Source organism: Lathamus discolor, chromosome Z, assembly GCF_037157495.1.
Source record: "Lathamus discolor isolate bLatDis1 chromosome Z, bLatDis1.hap1, whole genome shotgun sequence".
Classification (NCBI taxonomy): domain Eukaryota; kingdom Metazoa; phylum Chordata; class Aves; order Psittaciformes; family Psittacidae; genus Lathamus; species Lathamus discolor.
The window spans coordinates 62,115,290-62,135,108 of NC_088909.1; the positions used below are offsets into that span (position 1 = coordinate 62,115,290).

General features: G+C 36.9%; 1 protein-coding gene across 1 annotated transcript in view; it reads right to left on the reverse strand.

The window, feature by feature from the left end:
* FBN2 (fibrillin 2) overlaps positions 1–19,819 on the reverse strand; it is a 159,974-nt gene that overhangs the window by 78,187 nt on the left and 61,968 nt on the right. The window contains exons 12-19 of the mRNA XM_065662467.1: positions 17,667–17,786; positions 17,011–17,136; positions 16,215–16,337; positions 14,958–15,080; positions 12,028–12,180; positions 11,331–11,384; positions 6,558–6,683; positions 4,914–5,039 (exon numbers count right to left, since the gene is read on the reverse strand). Coding sequence (XP_065518539.1) covers positions 4,914–5,039; positions 6,558–6,683; positions 11,331–11,384; positions 12,028–12,180; positions 14,958–15,080; positions 16,215–16,337; positions 17,011–17,136; positions 17,667–17,786 — 951 coding nt within the window. The remainder of the gene's footprint in view (positions 1–4,913; positions 5,040–6,557; positions 6,684–11,330; positions 11,385–12,027; positions 12,181–14,957; positions 15,081–16,214; positions 16,338–17,010; positions 17,137–17,666; positions 17,787–19,819) is intronic.

Here is a 19,819-nt window from a genome sequence, read left to right on the forward strand (position 1 = left end):
TATGAACAGGGAAGGCCAGGCTGGTCTGGCACTGTTTATTTACTGATTGATGTGCTGGGAAGCACAGTACAGAAGTAGACCTACAAAGCCAGTTACTTCTGAGAGAGCAAGCTGTAAGTTCCTCTGTATCTGAGCTGGTAGTCTGGAGAGCTTGCCAATGCTTACCTGTGTCCCTTCCCTATAAATACGTTTCACAATTTATTACCTCAGGTTTTAATAACTTAGGTATGTTCCCTGCCTCCTTTGCTTCCCTCTCTCTCCCCAGCCAGTAATACCTGATAGTGAATAGTAGTCTGCTGTTTTTGCAGAGAAACCAGATACTGGTTCCTACAATTGGATCACACTGAGACAAAGAAATAATCTTAAATATGCACTGTATGTCGAGTAATTATCCATCTAGAAATGCTCTTGGAGAAAGACAGATACACTTTTTCTTCCTTTCTATCTGCCATCTTGCTTTCAGCAGTTTGGCTAGTTTAAAAAAATGAGAAAAAAATTAAAATGCAGGACAAATGAACTAAAATTAAGCTATGTATGGTTTCTCCATGTCAAAGACAAAAAACAAAGGAGTGGTAGCCAAACAAGTGAAATAATGGTTCTTTACACAGCAGGTAGAGAAATTGGAAATCGTTGCCCTAAAATGCTGAAAGCTTGCATTAATCAATGGCAGTCTGGACAAGCCTATGGAAGATAAAGTCACCAAGGTCTGCAAAGGTAAAGATCCGACTTCTGGTGTCACAAGTCCCCACACCTAAACTGCTGGGGATTCAGAGTGTATTTTTTGAAAATAATGTTGTATGCTTGTACTGTTGTGGGTCATAAGGATCTTTGATTAGTCTCTGCATTTATGTCTATGCTTTTATGCAGATGTGTTTCTCCGTCCAGTTAGCTGCAAGTGATCTTCCCTGCTTGTAGCTAAGATGCAGCTTCAGAGAAGTTCCCATGAGGGACGAAGCATGATCTGTGCCACAGAATATTTGGGGTTTTTGGACACTGACTACATGCAAAATGAGAGTTACAAGCTGGCCACATCTGAGCACATTTTCAGAGTAAAGAGGCACCATCCTGACACAGAAACTACTCAAGAAACTTCAAGCTCCAACAGCATAGAGAAGCAGCAGATTTTTAAAGAAAAAGCTTTGCGTATGTCTAAATACACAGATCAACATTTTCATGGAAATGAACTAAAATATTGTCTGCATTTTTAAAACGCTGTACATTCCACATCAAAGTCAGATGATCCAGTTCCAACCCTCCCTCCTTTTTACATCAAATATGTTCCCTGGCAAAACAACTGACTCAATCTGACAGGTTGCTGCTGTCTCCAGCAGACATTCCCCTTTCACCATTCCTTCAATGATTCTTTTTCTCCCAGTCTCAGTCTTCCCTTCTAAAGTGCAGTGCCTGCCCTTTACTGATCCCACAAACAAGTAGTTACTTTCTATGTTTAGGGATGAGAATGGTGAAAGTTGGACACCATGGACACCAGGGGTGAGGAAAGATGTGTCATGGAACCACGACATAAATGGATATGCCTCCAATTTTCCCTGAAGCAGGTGAAGGAATACTCATCCCCTTTTTCTCTATGGAGTAGAAAGAGGGAGAACAGCTTTCACTCAGGATTAGAATACACCTATCTGCAGACATTAACATCTGGTTGTTTCTAAAACAATCTTGTGAATATGCTCTAGACTTCTGATCCCAAAAGAAGAGCTTGTTAGTTTCCGCATTTGACATCCTTCAGCACTCTGCTGGTTAAAAAAAAAAAGAAAACAAACAAACAGACAACCAAAACAACCAAAACCAATGCTTTGGGGCATTAGCAGGTTTATAATTTTGTATTGACTATTCCCAAAAAACACGATTCAGGAAAAATAATTAAAGCATGAATGCACTTCCGCAGAAGTGCTCTGCTGAATCAGATGAAAAGGTATCCTTTGCACAATGTAAACAAACTCCAGAACTTGTTGCATACAGCTTCTTGTAATATTTTTTAAAAGTAAGCCAGAAACCAAATTGATTTTAATTTTGTTTTATATTTTAAAATAAAAGCCACTATGTATGAAAATATGTATCAAGGTTTCTTTAAAAACCATTATTTTTCTTCAGTGAAGTGAGCATACATTGTGAATGTCAGAGAAAAAAATTTGAAACTATCCACTGTACATTCTTGAAACTGAACTTCAAAGCACATCTGGTTTATATTTAACTAGTTATGTCACTGGAAACACAATCTAAACCACGAAGCTTGTTGTAAAAGTTTCAACTTTTGCAGACTCTGGAGCCTCAAAAACTCCCCCGCTCCTCACAACAAACTGATAAAAATTTCCAATTGAGCTATAAATGAAAAAAAGTGAAAGGTTTTGTCCGTTCATCACAGTCACTGATGAGAATTGTATTCATTGAAAATATACTGGTGAGTAATAGGCATCAGAGCACTTTCAGAGTACAGTGGAGAAGTTCTGGCTGCAGAAGCTTCTAAAAAATAGTGACCTTGTAATTCCAAACTGAATTACATAGTGTTTCTCTAAAAACAGAATTTCAACAGAAAGAGATTAATTTATTCCTCTGCTGCCAACCCACTTAACATAAAAGTAATACCCTTAATAGTTTTTTTTAGACAGTTTTATGCCAAACTGCTTCTGATCAGCTCTTTTTACCTGATCAGCTAAATTTAAACAACAATCTAACCATGAGATTCTAAATTAAGATGACAGATTCTTTATGATCTTTGTATGTAAGTTAACGTAGATAATAGTATTGTTTTTTCAACCCTGAAAATCCTTCAGATTTTGCTGTAAAGACAATAAAAAAGAGAAGCATTTTAGGATGATTACACTATGTTCAGAAAGGAAATACTCTTACAAATCAGAAGTTTTAGTTAATGATCAGTTGTTTGTTGGGTTTTTTTTTCCCAAATGAGAAAACAGGATTTCTTTCTTCTTCCTTTAACAAAAAGCTTTATTATTTTAAATGTTACTGAAGCATTCATGCCCAAACACAACCTCATTGCTCAGAGTTCAGTAGACATACAGGATTTTGAAATACAGCCAAGAGAAGCACAGGCAGTGTTATTCTATGAAGATGGCAAAATATCCTCCTTTTCACTAACAAGCTAAACCTGATGACCACCATGAAGGGAGATGAGACAGGAACAGATCTGTCCTTCTATAGAATCTTTTGGAATATCAAATAATACCCTTTCATCAGTCTTTGCAAGAGCCAAAGTACAAATATCACAAATGTACTCATGTATGTTCTTTAATGAATATCTAAAAAAAAATTATTACTAAAGAAAATGACAGTAAAAATCTCACCAAACCCACCAGATAGAAACCCAGTTTTACTTAATGAGCTTGAATGATCATCTTAGTAATTATTCTTTCAGAACAGAATAGATTTTAATTTAGGTAACGGCCTGCTTAAGGTGCAAGCGCATTTTCAACCTCATGCTCATGTTGGCTTGAGCTACGAAATATCTCAGTTACTAGATGACTGTCAAAGGTGCTAAATGTGTTAGTTTGAATAAATCATTCTGGTTTAGAATTGGTTCATAATTTGGAGAATGCACCTAGTATCTTCTCTTCAGATCTTCCTAGTATTTTCCTGTAAGTTCTTCTTTATCTTAACTGTTTGTTTGGGGTTTTTTATACTATGGTCTTGCAGTCAGTATCAGCTAGCAATGCTATAAATAAGTCACCCTTTCCTCGATGAACTACTAATTCAAATGAATTTGTAAATTCATTTCCACTCAAGAATAACTCTCCCACATGCTATTCTCCACTTAAACCCCACTCACATATGATAAGGGTCTCCCAGACTTGGTTAACTGTGTACTGATCCCCAAACTTCTTCCAGCACGGGAGAAAATACACTGCAATGATAAGGATGCCCAGAAGACAGAAAAGATCACTTTTTTTCCTAAGGCTGTGGTGGCTCTGTGGTGGCTCAATGTAATCAGGAAACCACTTTTAATATGAGTATTACTGATGCCATACAAAAACAAATTTACATTTTATGTTTGAAAATCTATGTATTTTTAGTTCAATAATTTTGACTAGGTTGTTTGCATTCTGGCATCTCATTGTCTACTTTTTGGTCAGTTATATGCTCTGAAGCTGATGGCCTATTTATCTTCATAATGAACACCTCCCTTTACTATATTATTCCATTTTTTTTCTTTCTAGAAGATTCCTTAAGAAACATGCATATTAAAGGGCACGTGGCAAGCTATATTCACAGCTAGAAATCTTTTGGTGTACAGAAACTAAACATATAGACAGACCCTGAAGAATAAATTTCACGTGAACATTCTGAATTTATACTAGGCATTAAGACAATTTAGCAGATTGAGCACTGTAAAACCTGTTTCTGCTATGTAACACCTTCATTGCTCTAACATCTGTGTTCCTTAGTAATATCAGAGAGCAATTTTGATTATACTGTAAAAATATAGGACAATTCTAGTATTACTAAGCAATAACATCCACATCCTGGAATTCAAACATCACATAAAGCATGACAAATATCAGAATTTGATTCAGAATTGTTGCCACAGATTGAAGGGGGAAAAGAAAGAACAGACTTTGTGATCAAAACAGATGTATTTCCCTAAATGATAAACTAGGTGTTGTTGCTACATGATAACAAACAGGCATATATTCTCCTTTATTCCAGCTTAAAAATCCTTTATCTAAGGAAACAAGAATATTTACATATAAATATGAACTGATCACTTAGAAAAAAGTCAATGGCAAGAACTGCCATTCTGCAGAGAAATTACAAGAAGAATGCAATGATTTATACAGTATTTCCATCTTTTCCCCTCATATTCATCACCATTCTGCATCTTTGTGATTATTTAATGTTATATAATAAACAATGAAATTAACACAACTTGGAATTTTTTTCACCTTCACATGTGTCCGTCCCAGTGCTGAACACATAACCCTTTGGACAAGTGCAGCTGTAACTTCCAGGGTTGTTTCGACAGAAACCGTTATCACAGAGCAACCCGTTCATTGAACATTCATCAATATCTGCAAAAAGATGAATTAGACATGCCAGTGAATGGAAATGCCATGATATGACTTCACCTCCATAAGTAGCCCCTGCTGCTTTCTACAGCAACAATTAGGTTGCTGGATATAGCGTTTTCTACAACAGTGACTGAGCAAGGAAAATGCCAGTCCTTAGTTTCAAAAGTCCAACTGGTTTTCAGATTCTTATCACCAAAATTTCTGTTCTGCTTTTGAAGTTTTTCACTAGCAGACTCTAAAAATAGTTCATGGTTTCTTTTAAAAGAATACTTATGTTTTTCTGGAATGATCTTTGGTTCTTTGCCAATGTATGCCTCTATCACTGGAACAACTTCATGAAGGTCTATTTTCTTTTTAAACACACAAAAACCAATGTGTTAGAACTGTTCTAATCCTGTTTTATGGGCAAAAATTGTTTTTGTTATCCATGAAGTGAATATGGGCATTAAAATCTAAACTGTACTATCCATGTATGGCAGACATCCTAAGAGCAGACGTTTGTACATCCCCTCCCAAGGTACATTGTATTAAAAAAATGCCAATCATTCAGACCAGCACATCAAGCACACTGAATAGGAAAAAAAACATAAATCAACATCACTCCCTGAATTTCTCTTACTGTAAATGGTGCCAATAAAAAGCAATCAATCTTCCTCATTGCCCTATCAATTATCTTTTGAAAGAAAAAAAGATTATCATTTGAAGCTGCTTGTCTATGCCAATCACATGTAACAAATGCTTAAACTGATAGAATAATACTGACAGGATAAGCCACGATAAACCTGACACTTCATCCTGCTTCAGGGTAACCCCTATATTTGAACTGCTGGATTTCCCAAACTTAACACTGTGAATAAAAAATCAATGAGATTTTTTAGAGAATTTAAGTTAAGGAGAAAGAGAGAAAGGAGAAAACCAAAAATGATATAGAATTGCAATCTGGAGGCTTTTTCCCAGCTATGTTAGATTTTGCAAGCTATGTTCATAAATTCCTGCAGTATTCGGACAATAAAGTCTAAACTTCTCCAGATGAATCTCAGATGTAAGTCTGGCAGCTGTAAAGAATCTCTTCTAAACTAACCTGTTGTTAAACTAACATCATCTGATTTTAAGTAAGGAAAGAAATATGAGTTTAGAATTTAGTGTTTTCAAGAGCCATAGATGTTAATTTTGAGTTTCTTGGACAATCACACAATGTGTCCCTTGAAAGGGACACATTTTAGGTGACCTTGAGAAGTTCCGTACATTAAAATATAAACTGATCCATGCTTTTGAGAAAATTAATTCCTAACCTGCAATATGTCCTGCTTACACTTTCTAAACGGTAATACGCCTCACCAAATTGCAAAAAAATACATTAGTAAGAATATTAGCATTTTCATTAGAGATTTTTTTTTTTGTATTTTATTGTAGCTTCAAGAAGTAGATGTCCTACGACCTAAATTCTGTCAATTAAAATTAGCATCAACATAGCGAAGAATTATTCAACGATAATAAAAAAAAAATCTAGCAACTCACCCACACAATTCCTTCCAGAAGGATCAGGCTCATAGCCACTGTTACAGTTACAACGATAACTGCCACGTAAGTTTTCACAAATTCCACTGGAGCAAATATCAGGATCCAATGCACACTCATTAATATCTGTATTAACACAACACGTAAGATAAACAGGTACTGAAAGATATGGAAAACATGAGCCTGTGATAGATGTGAACAACATCTGACTTACTGGGTGCTGGGAGTGTCATTCAGAGCAAGGATACAGCAAGGGTGCAGCCAGAAGGCTTTCTTTTTCCCTCTATTCAATAATAGTAAAGCCAAACCTGGAATACTGTGTCTAGTTTTGGGCTACTCCATGAAGTTCACATATGCCCACTTCTCAAGCCTGCCAAGATCCCTCTCTTGCTTCTAGCAAAATCAACTGCATCACTCAGCTTGGTGTCATCTGCAAACCTGCTCAATCCACTATGTGGATTTTTGATCCACAGATCATTGATGAAGGCATTAAACAGTACTTGTCTCAGTATGGACCCTTGAGGGACTTGTTACTGGTTTCCTCTTGGCTATTGAGTAGTTGACCATAATTCTTTGCACATGACCATGAAGCCGATTCATTATCTAACAGCCCATTCATCAAAGCCATCTGTCTCCAGTTTAGTGGAGACAGAAGAATGCTGTGAGAGACCATATCAAAAGACTTAACAGATTTTCCCTTGTCCCCTGGTGCAATCACTTCATTGTAGAGGGCCACTAGACTAGTCAAGCATGATTTGCCCTTGGTGAAGCCGTGCTGGCTGTCCCTAATCACATCTATCTTTCATGTTTTGACATAACTTCCAGAAGGATATGCTCCATGATTTTATCATGTGCTGAGGTGAGGCTCAATGGTCAGTGGTTCCATGGTCCTCTTTTTTACACCATTTTAAAAATGGGTCTGATAGTCCCTTTTCTGCACTCACTTGGGACTTGCTTGCCATCAAATATGATGGACAGTGGCTCAGCAACTGCATCTGCCAACTTCCTCAGGTGCACCTCACCAGGTCCCATGGACTTGTGTATGTTCAGGTTCCTTGGGTGGTCTTGAGCCTGATCTTTTCCTATGATAGAAAGGACTTTATTCCCCCAGTCACTCCCTTGATGTTTGAGACTTGAGAGATACGGGAAGAGTGATTACCAGTGGGAAAGCACGCAAAAAAAATTTAGTGCCTCAGCCTTCTCCATGTTGTTAGTCGCTAGTTCTCCTGTCTTATTCATCATGTTTGTGTGTGCCTGTGTACATTTTCTTGTAATGGTCCTTTTTGACCAATGTACCTGTAGAAGCTTGTCATATTCTTAACAGTCCTTGCCAAACTCAGATCCAGCTGTGCCCTAGCTTCCCTGATCCCATGTCTATACATATGGGCAGTGTCCCTGTATTCTTCCCAGGATACGTATTCCTGGTTCCACTGTCTATGCATTTCATTCTTACACTTTAGTTTGACCAGAAGGTCTTTACTCAGCCATGCTAGCCTCTTCCCTGATTTCTTACACATGGGAAATGAGAGCTCTTGTGATAGCAGGAAAATGTTCTTAAAGACCTGCCAGCTCTGTTCTGCTCCTGTTTTCCCTAAGGGCAGTTTCCCAGGTGGTCCCATCCACTAATTCCTTAAACAACTCAAAGCTTGCTCTCCTAAAATTCAGGCTTTACTCTTCACCTGGCCCATACCCTAGAGATCATGAGTTTCACCAAGACATGATCATTGCAGCCCAGACTGCCACCAATCTTGACCTCTATAAATAGTTCATCTGATAAGGAACAGGTCCAGTAATGCTTCTCCTCTGGTTAGGCTCTCTGTCACTTGGATTAAGAAATTATCCTCAGTGCTTTTCCAAAATTTCCTGGACACCATACAGCCTGCTCTGCTCCTTTTCCAGGAGATGTCAGGGTAATTTAGGTCCCCTAGCAGGATCAGTGCCTAATGTATGAGAAGGGGCTGAGGGAATAGACTTGTTTAGCCAGCAAGAAGAAAGATGAAAGACATCTAATAGCAGCTCTGTGATCTTAATAGATGGTTACAGAGAAGATGGAGCCAGAATCTTCTTTGAGGTTCTCAATGGCAAGAAAAGTAGCAACAGTTACAACACAGGAAAATTTAACTGAAGACCAGGAAAATAATTCTTCCTCATGGGAACAGTTTAGCACTAGAGTAAGCTGTCCAGAGAGGCTATGGAAACTCCATCCTTGGAGATTTTACAAACTTTACTGAGCAACGCCTTAAGAAACCTGATTTACCTTTGAAGTTACCTTTGATCTGAGAAGAAGGTTAGGTTGGATGACCTCCAGATGTAATTTCCAACCTATATCAATAGGGTCCTATGTGTTTGCAAGAATACCTTGATGCAAAATATCTCTCCTGTGTACCCAGTGACTGTAGTTTAAAGACTTGGGTATGAAGTTATTAATTATAAGGTGACACAAATACTTTTCCTAATACAGAAATAATTCATAGGTCAACACCACAATGTACTCAGTCTTACAGAAACTACAGCACTTGGCGGAAATGTAAATTTGTTCTCAGATTGATAGACTGGGATAATAAATGAGATATATTCCCTGAATTTACAGTCCCATATAGAATTTCTGCTGCAGTGGGAAAATCCCAAAATATTCTTATGAACTGTAAGAGCAGGAGAACACTAGTTTTAATATTTTTTTACCTCTGAGGAAAAGAGGGTTTTTCAATACTTACATTATTTCTTCCCATACGGTAAGCCCATTACTTTAAATAGTTCCCTTTCCAAACTCTGGAAAGAACAGTAAGGGTGTTGGCCTAGCTGTGACTTCATAAAAAGCTTGGTTTATACTTGTGCCACTCAGCTTTTTATAAAGGACATTTTCTTTTTAATCATAATGCAGTTTAAATCATGATTTACATATACTCAGATATACATTTGGAAAAATCATTCTGTCCCTGGATTAAAGTCAATGCTATGAGACATCTGAAATTGTAATGAGAAAATAAGAATTAGCGTAATAATTTAGCTTTATGTTTTTAATTCTCAGCAAAAGGTTTTCTGTGGTTTACTGAATTTGTTTGTATCACTGGGACAAGCCCCACAATTTCATGACTCTATCTCTCTGTATCAAATTTCCAGACAGATTGCAAAATATCTGTCCTCGCCTATGTCCAGATTTCTCACATGAAGACATGAAGGTTTTGCATTTGATAACCACAAGCTGAATGAAAGGACTAGGCATGTGGTTTTGTACTGCAGTTGAATTAACAAAATATGTATCAACTAAAAGTCAAATAAAATCTCTATCACAACAGCTTCACTGATGAAGAGTGAGTGTATTCCTACTCAGTCTTGATAAAAAGAATTCATGAGGAAGAAAACAGAATTTTTATTAGCGACTGAACGTGCTATTAGTATTCCTCTCCTTTAGGAAATAGAATTGGCAAAGACAGACCCTTAGTATAAGCAGTAACAGGAGTAGCAGCAAGAAAACTGTATGCAAAGTCACTGAACAAGATGCACAGAAAATACCAGGGTTTTCTTTAAAAACTAAACAAAGACAGATTTTAGCTGAAACATGAATCCTTGAGAAATTGTAGACTTCATCACGCAGTTGGTGGAGATGACAGTTAATGTTTCTAGTGAAAAATTGTATCTCACATTTATCCGAAAGAACGTATAACTTCCCCACCAGACTACATGCAGATTCTCATGGTAGGGTGCTGTTTGTACAATATTAGGATACACTGCCATTATTTCTCCATGAGATTCAGAGATTCTTCAAAGGGACCTTTTATATTTCACTGAAAACTGAGACAATTTACAAACTCTATGAATTTCAAATTACTTGTAAGTTTGGCAATGTGTTAAACAATGAGCTTATAGAGAAGAAAAAACTATGCATATATACTTACAGTACTAAACAGAAACAGAATTTCTTTAATTATAATAATATTTTTAGAAGTTATGTAGGTTCTTACTAAGTATAATGATGTTCCTGCTGAAATGAATTGGAGCTTTGATGATGGGAAGGAGAAAAGCTACACAAATTAATTGAATTGAAATAGTAAATGTACAGTATCAACTTCAATTTGGCTGCAACTTTATTAACTCATCAGGGAACTATCTAGCAATAAAACCATAACACTGTGTTCCACCACTCCTTCAAAATGCTCTACTTATTTGGCAGCTGCAGCCTGCATTGCCCCTACTTCAGGCCTTGCTCAGCTTTTTTTTTTTCAATATTCCTCTCTCTGAGGTACTAAAAAAGGGGCTAGAGCTTTACAGTTCCCAGTACTAAATGCAATTGCCCACTTTCAGGACTTTTTTTGAAGGATCTTTTTTAGTAAACTCCCTTCCAACTCTAACTCATCAGAGAAATGATCTCTCCATGGAAAAGGTCCCTGTAGTGAAGACTGGATCTGAAGTGAAAAAATGTTCTATTACTATCCTGGCTGACTGATAATTAACTGCAAATGTAAGTGGCTCCCGTCATTCTCCAGATGAGGGTGAACTGTCTTATGCATATTCTAAGAACAAGAAATTGTAGGCAAAACCTATAAAATGGATGACGTTTTCTTGTCAGGGTCAGGCAAAATCCAGTGCTGTAAAGAATACCGGCTTTTTAGACAACATTTAATTACTGTATTTGACACTGAAGATACTAAAGCGGATATGCTAATATTGAGGCAAAAATCTGCACTGCAGTATGGTAAAGAAAAATATAATTCTGACTATTTTTTTCTTTTTTTAACCTTGAATGATATACACTGAAGAAAATGTGCAACATACCTCGTCCATCCACTGTAATACCTATTCCACTACTACACAGGCCATGGAATTCAGCTACTCCATCGAAGCAAAGAGATGTTGGGGAAAGAAGAAAATGTTATTCCCAGTGTTTCATCTCCTTTAATCCTAACCCAAACTCACCTGATTTTTTTTAAATAATTTTTCTACAACATAACTAATAAAATGCCAATGTTCACATCAAATAACTATTAGTACATCAACTAGCATTGCACCCTGAACTTTCACATATATACAAACACAAAATTTGATAACAAGAATTAAACACTTACAAGATTTCATTATAGTCTTGACAGTACTGTGCCCTTCAGTTACTGCTTTAAATCATAGTGCCAGCTTTACTTTATTTCTTCGAAATACTTTTCTGCTATCTAGAAATCACTGAATGAAATAGTATTCAAGATACATCATCTCTGTTCTATATTAATGAGATTTTTTTTCCACTGAATAGCAGTTTTATTTGGAAAACTGATTCAAATGTAACATTTCTAAAATTTATATAGGCTGCTCTTTTAAACTGGATTGATCTGACTAGGAAATTTACAGATTCATCAGAGAATTCTGCTTGTTCTCTTTAAGTATTATTACTCATAGCCAAATAAAGGAACAATCTGATCTGAACAAGAGTTTTTTAAATTTGTATGTTCATCATAGTGTTCAAAGAAATATAAAATTTTACCTGAGTTTTTCGCAGGGCAGGGGTGACATGGCTCTCCGAAACCATAGTCAGGATTGGCACAGCAACATTCAGATTTTGTCACAGCACCAGGGAAAGGACGAACACATGCTCCTTTTTTAATGCCTCCATAGCATGTGCTACGCATATGAGTATCTAAGAAAGGGCAAGCAAAAAATAATTTATTTTTTTAGGCTGAGAGTGAAATGTATGCAGACAATGTCAATGAGAGCTAAAAAAATTAAAAATTTGTTCAACAAAATGGTTGCTTTGGCTACACCTGCATTGATCTGCTGCAATAATCCTGACAGCATCAAGGCCAATTCCCAACATAGCTCCTGGAGCTGTGTCCAGAGCACATTAAAAACATCTAGACTAGCATATTGCGAGCAAATTTAAAAGCATTCCATAGCACCAAGAAAAGATAACCCACACAACCACAGCAGCTTTGTAAATCCCTCAACACATATCTCAATAAGAAGAACAGAATGGCTTGAATCAGCATGTGGTGACTATTTTCTCCCTTTGTGAAGTACAACAACCATAACCTGGACATGTAGATATTTATTTACTTCCAAAATCGTTCCTCATGTATGATAACTCAGCAGCAGGCCAGGCCAGGTAATACTGGAGGCTACCTATTTCCAGAAGGAGGAGCACAGCAGAATAATTTCAGCAGATTGTTTAGAAGCATTTATGCAACATGGTTGTCTTAATAAGCAAATTGGCACTGGGCCAGAACATGGTTTTTCTTTATGCTCCTTGTCAAGCTCCCTGTAAAACTACCATACCTTATGGCCAGGACATGAGCCTGAGTGCACTCAGAAGCTGAGTATGTGAGGGAATCCAGACACTTAAAAGATGACCCCAAAAACAACAGAGAGAAGTCGCATGGAAAACCTCACAGTGGATGTTGAATACCCTGTGCCAACCCAAATAAGAACTGGCAATGCCTTACTGCCGGTTCTTCGAGTGTCGTAAGCTGGCTACTATAAAACAGGATTGCCTGTACATAAACGTTTTCCCTTGCTGTTGGTATCCCATGGAACAAATCGTTCTAGAGCACAGTTAAATGTGGCTCAGATTTCAGGCTTATTCCTTGCCGACAGTCTAGGTGAAGCCAATACAATTTGCTTGCACTTGACAGCAGGAAAAGATTACTATGCTTGACAACATCAAGAATTTTTGCACAAGAAATGTCTGTTTATGTACTCTGCAAAATAACTGGTTGCATCACACCCTCTCCCTTCACCTCCTAGTCCAGATGCCATTCTGCCATGCTCTGCCATGAACAAAAGGCCTTATCAGGAGGGAAAGCTTCCTCTTTCTTATGCGTCTGGGACAGAATGGAGAAGCGATTCAAGGAAAAGAAATGGCACTGAGTGAAACTGCAGGAGGAGGAAAAATTGGAAACTGTGAAAGAAATTCTCTGTAGGAACATCTTCAAACACGTGAAGTGTAGGAAGCAGCTGGAGGAAGCTACAGATGTACTGAGCAACTGCTCTGCCTAGGAAGAAAGCTTTTCCACATAAAGCAGTTTCCATAGAAGAAGCACAAGGACTTTGGGGAGGATCGCCTAATTACATATAGGAAAACAGTCTTATCTACAGTTAGTGATTCACAAAGCCTGTGCAGAACGAAGGACCAAGCTACTCCCCCAGAACCAAAATAGTGATCATATGACAAGAAGAATGTCCTCCCGGGCTGTGCTTCCCATGCTGATAGCAAAGATGAGAAGGACAGGCACTACTTTGTCCAGAGGCTGTAGGTATCTCACCAAGCTCAGGCTCCCCACATCACAGCAGTTATGAGTGTGCACCTTACTGGTGAGCATACACTGCTCCCATATATAGTTTGATCAGCCTTTGGCTACTTACATCAGAACACTGGAGAACTTATTTCATGCCTTGGATCAGAGTTTAGCATTGGTGCTGCTGTAACCGTGTATCTGTTTCCCTAAGAAACATGCTTCTCCATCCATGGTTTTCCAGAGAATAGTATTTCCAGACTCCTAAATTTTGCGGCATAGCACTTCAACAGCTGTAAATGTTATCGCCACCATGCTTGTGGTCAAGGTGGTTTTCCTAGTGAAAGTCACTGCACACATCCAGGTGCCTTAGAAGGCAATGCTCAAATCATACAATGCTCATGACAGACTGAGGTACGGTTCTGCAAAATAACTAGGGTAAAATAAAACTGTGATTTTATCCTGGATGGCTATAGCTTTGGACAGAGATGTGAAGTGCAGACTGAGTTATAATAAAGTGTCTCAGCGGATAGCCAACAACATTGTGCAAATCTTTAGCCACAGCTCAGTACAAGTTCTGAGGTTATGACATAACCAGCTGGCCTGATCCAACAACAGTTCCAACAGCAGCCCTGTAACCAGTAACATCTAGTGCACAAGGCCATGTAACAAAAGTGAAGCTGCCAAAGTGGAATTTAAACTACTTGTCTTTTAACACTAGGTTTATGGGATTGCATCATGCAAAAATTCCTAATAGTTCTTAATAGTGATATTTGTGTTCACAGAATCAAGTCTCTCCAGTTTTCACTATTTCTCCTGCTCAACGATTTTTAACACTGTGGTACAGGAAGAATAAAATGTTTTCAGATTGAAGAATTGACAAGGGGGGATTTGAAAAATACCAGTGCTGCAACCAAGATACGTAGCTGGTTTAATGATTTGGAGTGGATGATACACAACTGAACATAGATACAAATACATGTATATGTATATATACATATATATGCACACATGCACATGCTTGAACACAAACATAGAGCAAAACAAAAGACAAATACTGGAACAGATCGTATGTGGTTTGATGTCAACATTATCTGGAAGAATGTCATCTGATGAATTCATTTAATTTGTCAAACTGATAATTCCACTTGCTTTTCAATGGAAAAAAAATTGAATTTACACCTACCTACACACACACGACCATCAACTCCAACAGCCAAGCCAGGTGGACACTCACACCGAAAGGATCCTTCAGTATTCACACAATGACCATTCATGCAAATTCCTGATGTCTGACATTCATCAATATCTAATAGGAGGTAATGCAATTAAAAATCTGTTAGCTGTCTTTAAACAACATTATAATTACTATTTTTAGAACATTACCAAATTATGATAGCAGATGAACCATCAACATATCCTTGCTTGTTTCTAATAAAAATCTCATTTTGGAAGTACGCTAAAACAAAATGCCAGCTGCACATTAAAAAAGGAAAAACAAACAAACAAAAAAACCCACAAAAAACAAAACAAAACAAAAAAAAAACACCCCAAAAAAAACCAAACAGAAAAAATGTAGGATTAGGGGCCCTTAAAATTCTACATTATGCAAAATTAGTGATGTATCTTCCCCTTTGTCTAGCTCATGATACTGTCACTTTGCTTTAACATATGGTTAAGGAAGCAGTAATCAAGGAATATGATGGTAAATTTTAATTTCAAAAAACTTTTCAGTGGTCATCAAATTCTATCAAAGTCAACAGGCCAGCTACATGTATATTATATTAATATACATATGTATATTAAGAAAGCCACAATTATTAGAAATATTTCAACTTCCAATCAAAGAACGATTTAGATGATTTTGTACTTAATAAAAGTAACCGAGGCCCAAACCTCCTTTTACTTGTAGCATCTTCCATTAGCTTGCTTAAACTGAAGCTAAATCAGACTCAAAATCTTAAAATGTTTAATCTAATTTTTCAATGACCCCACCTTAAAAAGTTTGTAATGCTATGTGGCAAATACAATGTCTTATGACTTATGCACTCAGAATTGCCAGAATAATGATGTGTAAAACATACTTGTGTGTGTTCACGGATATAAAATCTTTTAAACTTGCATATTGATGCTCACTTTACCATTTCATGAATGGCTTGCATATTTTGCTGTATTTACAATGCTCCAAGACTTTTCAAAAGCTCATTTATCATCTGTTGTAGTTTTCACAATACTATTAAATAATTCATTTCTTTCTTTCTGCAAGTTAAAGACCTATTTCTACTCCAGGCAGCTTAAGTAATCTCCTGTAATGAGTTAGTAAAGTATTGGTATGATATTAAATCCATTTGACAAGAGTGCAATTCTTGCATGAATGAATGGACAGGAAAAAAACATTTTCAATCAAGACTGCCTCAATGCATTACCTCTCAGTTGTACATACCAGTACAGTAACGCCCATTTGGAGCCAGAACAAATCCTGGTTTGCAGATGCATTTAAAACTCCCGTCTTCATTTATGCACATCCCATTTAAACACATGTTTGTAGTGGTACACTCATCATGGTCTGCAAAATATTGTGAAGAAAACTTCTTATAGTTCCTCACCTTCCAGAAGATGACACAGTAAATGTAAACAATCAGGACTGATGTCACATATTCTTTCTCTTGAATATTAAATTCTACTCATAACTCTGACGAGCTATCTGAAGAGTTTTCACTGTATAGACAAGGCAGATTATTTTTTTTCCTGTTCTGATCAGTCACTTTCCATGTTTCAGCAGACTGTGTATAGAAGAAAAGGGTGCGTCGTTCTTTCTTACATGAAATGATAAAAAGCTTCAACCTGATAGAATGAAGTACTTGTTATTTGTCTAGGATTTTGGTTGATTGTTTTTTTTTTTTCCACAGTATAGTCAAAATTAAACCCAGTTATTTCTTCAGCAGTGCTGATACATGGAGCACTTTCTGTGAAGCTTTAGGGAAAAAATGCTATTCCTGCACTGAGTTACACGGAATGCTCAAGGAGAGAGGCAGCCTCTGAAAAAAAATTGTCTCCGATTTTCTCTCAAACCATGCAGTTCTGCACTATAACTGTTTGAAGGTAGGAGGTATAAGTTCACCTCAGGTCACATATTATTTCAAAAAAGTTAATCCTCAATGATTCTCAATTGTAATATGAAGTACAATTTCTAGAATCACCAGGCTAATGCCTGCCCTGTTATTTAGAAGAGTTCTTACCCACACAATTTTTTCCATCTGTAGTCAGTTCAAACCCAGCATTGCAAATACACTGGAAACTTCCATCAGTGTTTACACAGCGGCCATTTTTACAAAGAACGCCATTCTGGATGCACTCATCTATATCTAAGGAAAAAAAACAGAACCACCAAAACACCACAGAGAATTACTGTAAAAGAAAATGTGTATACTGACAATTATTGCTTTGAAAAATATTGGCATGTTATTTAAATAATACTTTGAAAAAAATTCCAAAGATGGTTAAGAATTTATTCTAATTTCATCAGATATAAGAAAAATATTATTTTCAAGACTCATACAATAAATGCTGCATTGATGAATATCTTTAAAAACCTACTCACACATTCATGTTACTACATACATAAATATACACTGGTTGTACAAATAAATTTGTAGAAATCCCAGCTAAGGAATTCCCTGACCAAGTGATAGGTTTTTCAGAATAATGGATAAATGTCAAAAAAAACACAACAGCACAAATAGAATGTTAGCTCAGAACTAGAGCTCCAATTAATATAGCAACTGTTGGGTTTTACTGAAATCACACTGCTCAGTACTTTTTGAACTTCAATGGGATCTAACATAAGTGGTCAGAACATCTGCAATGTGAGTAGATGTGAAGCAAATTTTCTTACCAATGCAAGCTTGCTTGGTTGGAGTTCTCTGGAAACCTGTGTGGCACTTGCAGTAATAGGAACCAGGCGTGTTGACACAGTCTCCATTAGAGCATGGGTTAGATGTGCATTCATCAATGTCTGTTGGCAGCACATAGAAGCATTAGTAAATTCACAATGCATGCAACAATTTTTTCAAGTTTAGAAGTTTCTAAGTAGAAAAGAGTAACTAATAGCAAAATGCTAAATACTGAAAAAGCCAAACCAAACCCAAAAAATCTCGTTCTTTACTTTTGTAAGAACACAGAGCTGTTCTTAGTCCAAACAGGCAGACATTTTGAAGAAGTGAAATGCTACTACACCATTATACACAACTTGAGACAAAATAAAAAATATATAAGGACTCTGAGACATGGGCTCTGACAGTTGCCTAGTGAAAATGAACCACCCTGTTCAATATAGGTTTATTTAACAATAATAGTTAAAACAATATAGTTTTATTTAACAGAATGACGATTCGTTCTTCTTTGGAATAAATCAAATGCAAAGCAAAATTGGCATTTAAAAATCAGAGCAAATCATGGCATCCAACACCCCCACTTCCCCATTTTATTAAGTTTATTGTAGTAGTGTGAGGAGGGGCCACGCAGCAGCAGGAGGGATTCTTAACGAGAACACAGTTTGTGCACCACATCTCAATTATTTACGGCCCATACATCCTCAGCCTTAGTCTTTCATCTGACTAATGCCAGACTTAATCTAGTCTTTCTCTATAAAGCACTTCATGCTCATTTCCAAAGGTTTTTCATATTTGGGTACAACCAAACACACTTTCACCACCTTACATCTTAGGTAACTGTCCAGAAATAATTCCCATTTGACAAAGGACTCTGAAAACTAACTCCTTTCAGAAACCCTTCCCAAATTTGTTCCCCAGAACTTACCAATGAATCTGCTGTGCCTTTGACCTGAGACAGCTATTTCCAGCTCTAAAGTAACACTGATAATTCCTCTGCATTATATTTCTCTAAATCCTCCCCTCTGTGATCCCAGTAGCAGAGCAAGTGTATCCCTGTGGTCTGGTAGGCAGGATTGCTAGCTTGGTCTCTCCTGCAGCTACCAGACAATGACCTGAGCAACGTGTCTCTGCTACAGCTAAATTCACAGATTTCAAACTGAATGGACACCTTGAAGAAATCCCTCTTTTTTAATCAATCATCTTTTCCAATTCAACTACTTTTATTTATTTATTTTTTTTCCCTTTAGCTATGGCCCTCCATTCCACTTAAAGGTCTGAAATTACTCATCTCTTCATTTAGGTAGGCTTTAGCACTACACAGCTGATGGTGATTTGTGGGAGGTTTTGTTATTTGATTGTAAGCTGCCATAGGAAGCTAGGGCTAAACAAAGCTACTGCTGATCAATTCTTACTAATGATAATTTTCCCAAGCATTTTCCAGTGTATGCTACAAGAAATACCAGAAAAAATGCAAAGGTAATTTTGCTGATCATTAGTACTTACCCTTTATCACATCTAGTTCTGAAACTTACTTTATTACATCTTGGAAATGATGGCAAGGAATGAGAAATTAAACTTGCAAGAACATTTGTATGTAAAATACATGTGTAATTCTATAAAGTGTGCCATGAATTACTTGATTACAAAAAATGGCAACAGGTTAGTTTTGTTCTAATTTAGCAATAAAGAAGACCATACATTTCACAGAATTTACTGTGTTAATGCATGCACAGTTAAAATGAATAGCATCAATATACATATCAAAGAGACCACTGATTTAATGATCTGGTTTGCAGCATTCTTGGTGCCTAGATACAATCAGATCATTTTGGGTAAACAGTTAAATGAATAAAGGCAAAGCAAATGGAAGAATCAAATACCTTCTCTCACACACATTTAGCTCATTTACATTTGCATAACAGCCGATAACACCACTCCAGTAAAAACACAAGAATAAAGCAAGATAAAGAAAACAAAAAATGGAGAGTTATATACAATGAAGAAAACAGTAGCTCCATCTTTATACTGTAATAGACTTCCCTCTAATCATAGTAGCTTCCTTCTCTCATGCTTCTCTACAGACCCTGGCTGTTGGGATGCTCTGTCTCATGAGTGATAGATTGGGTAATTTTTCCACAGTGTTCAGATAATATGG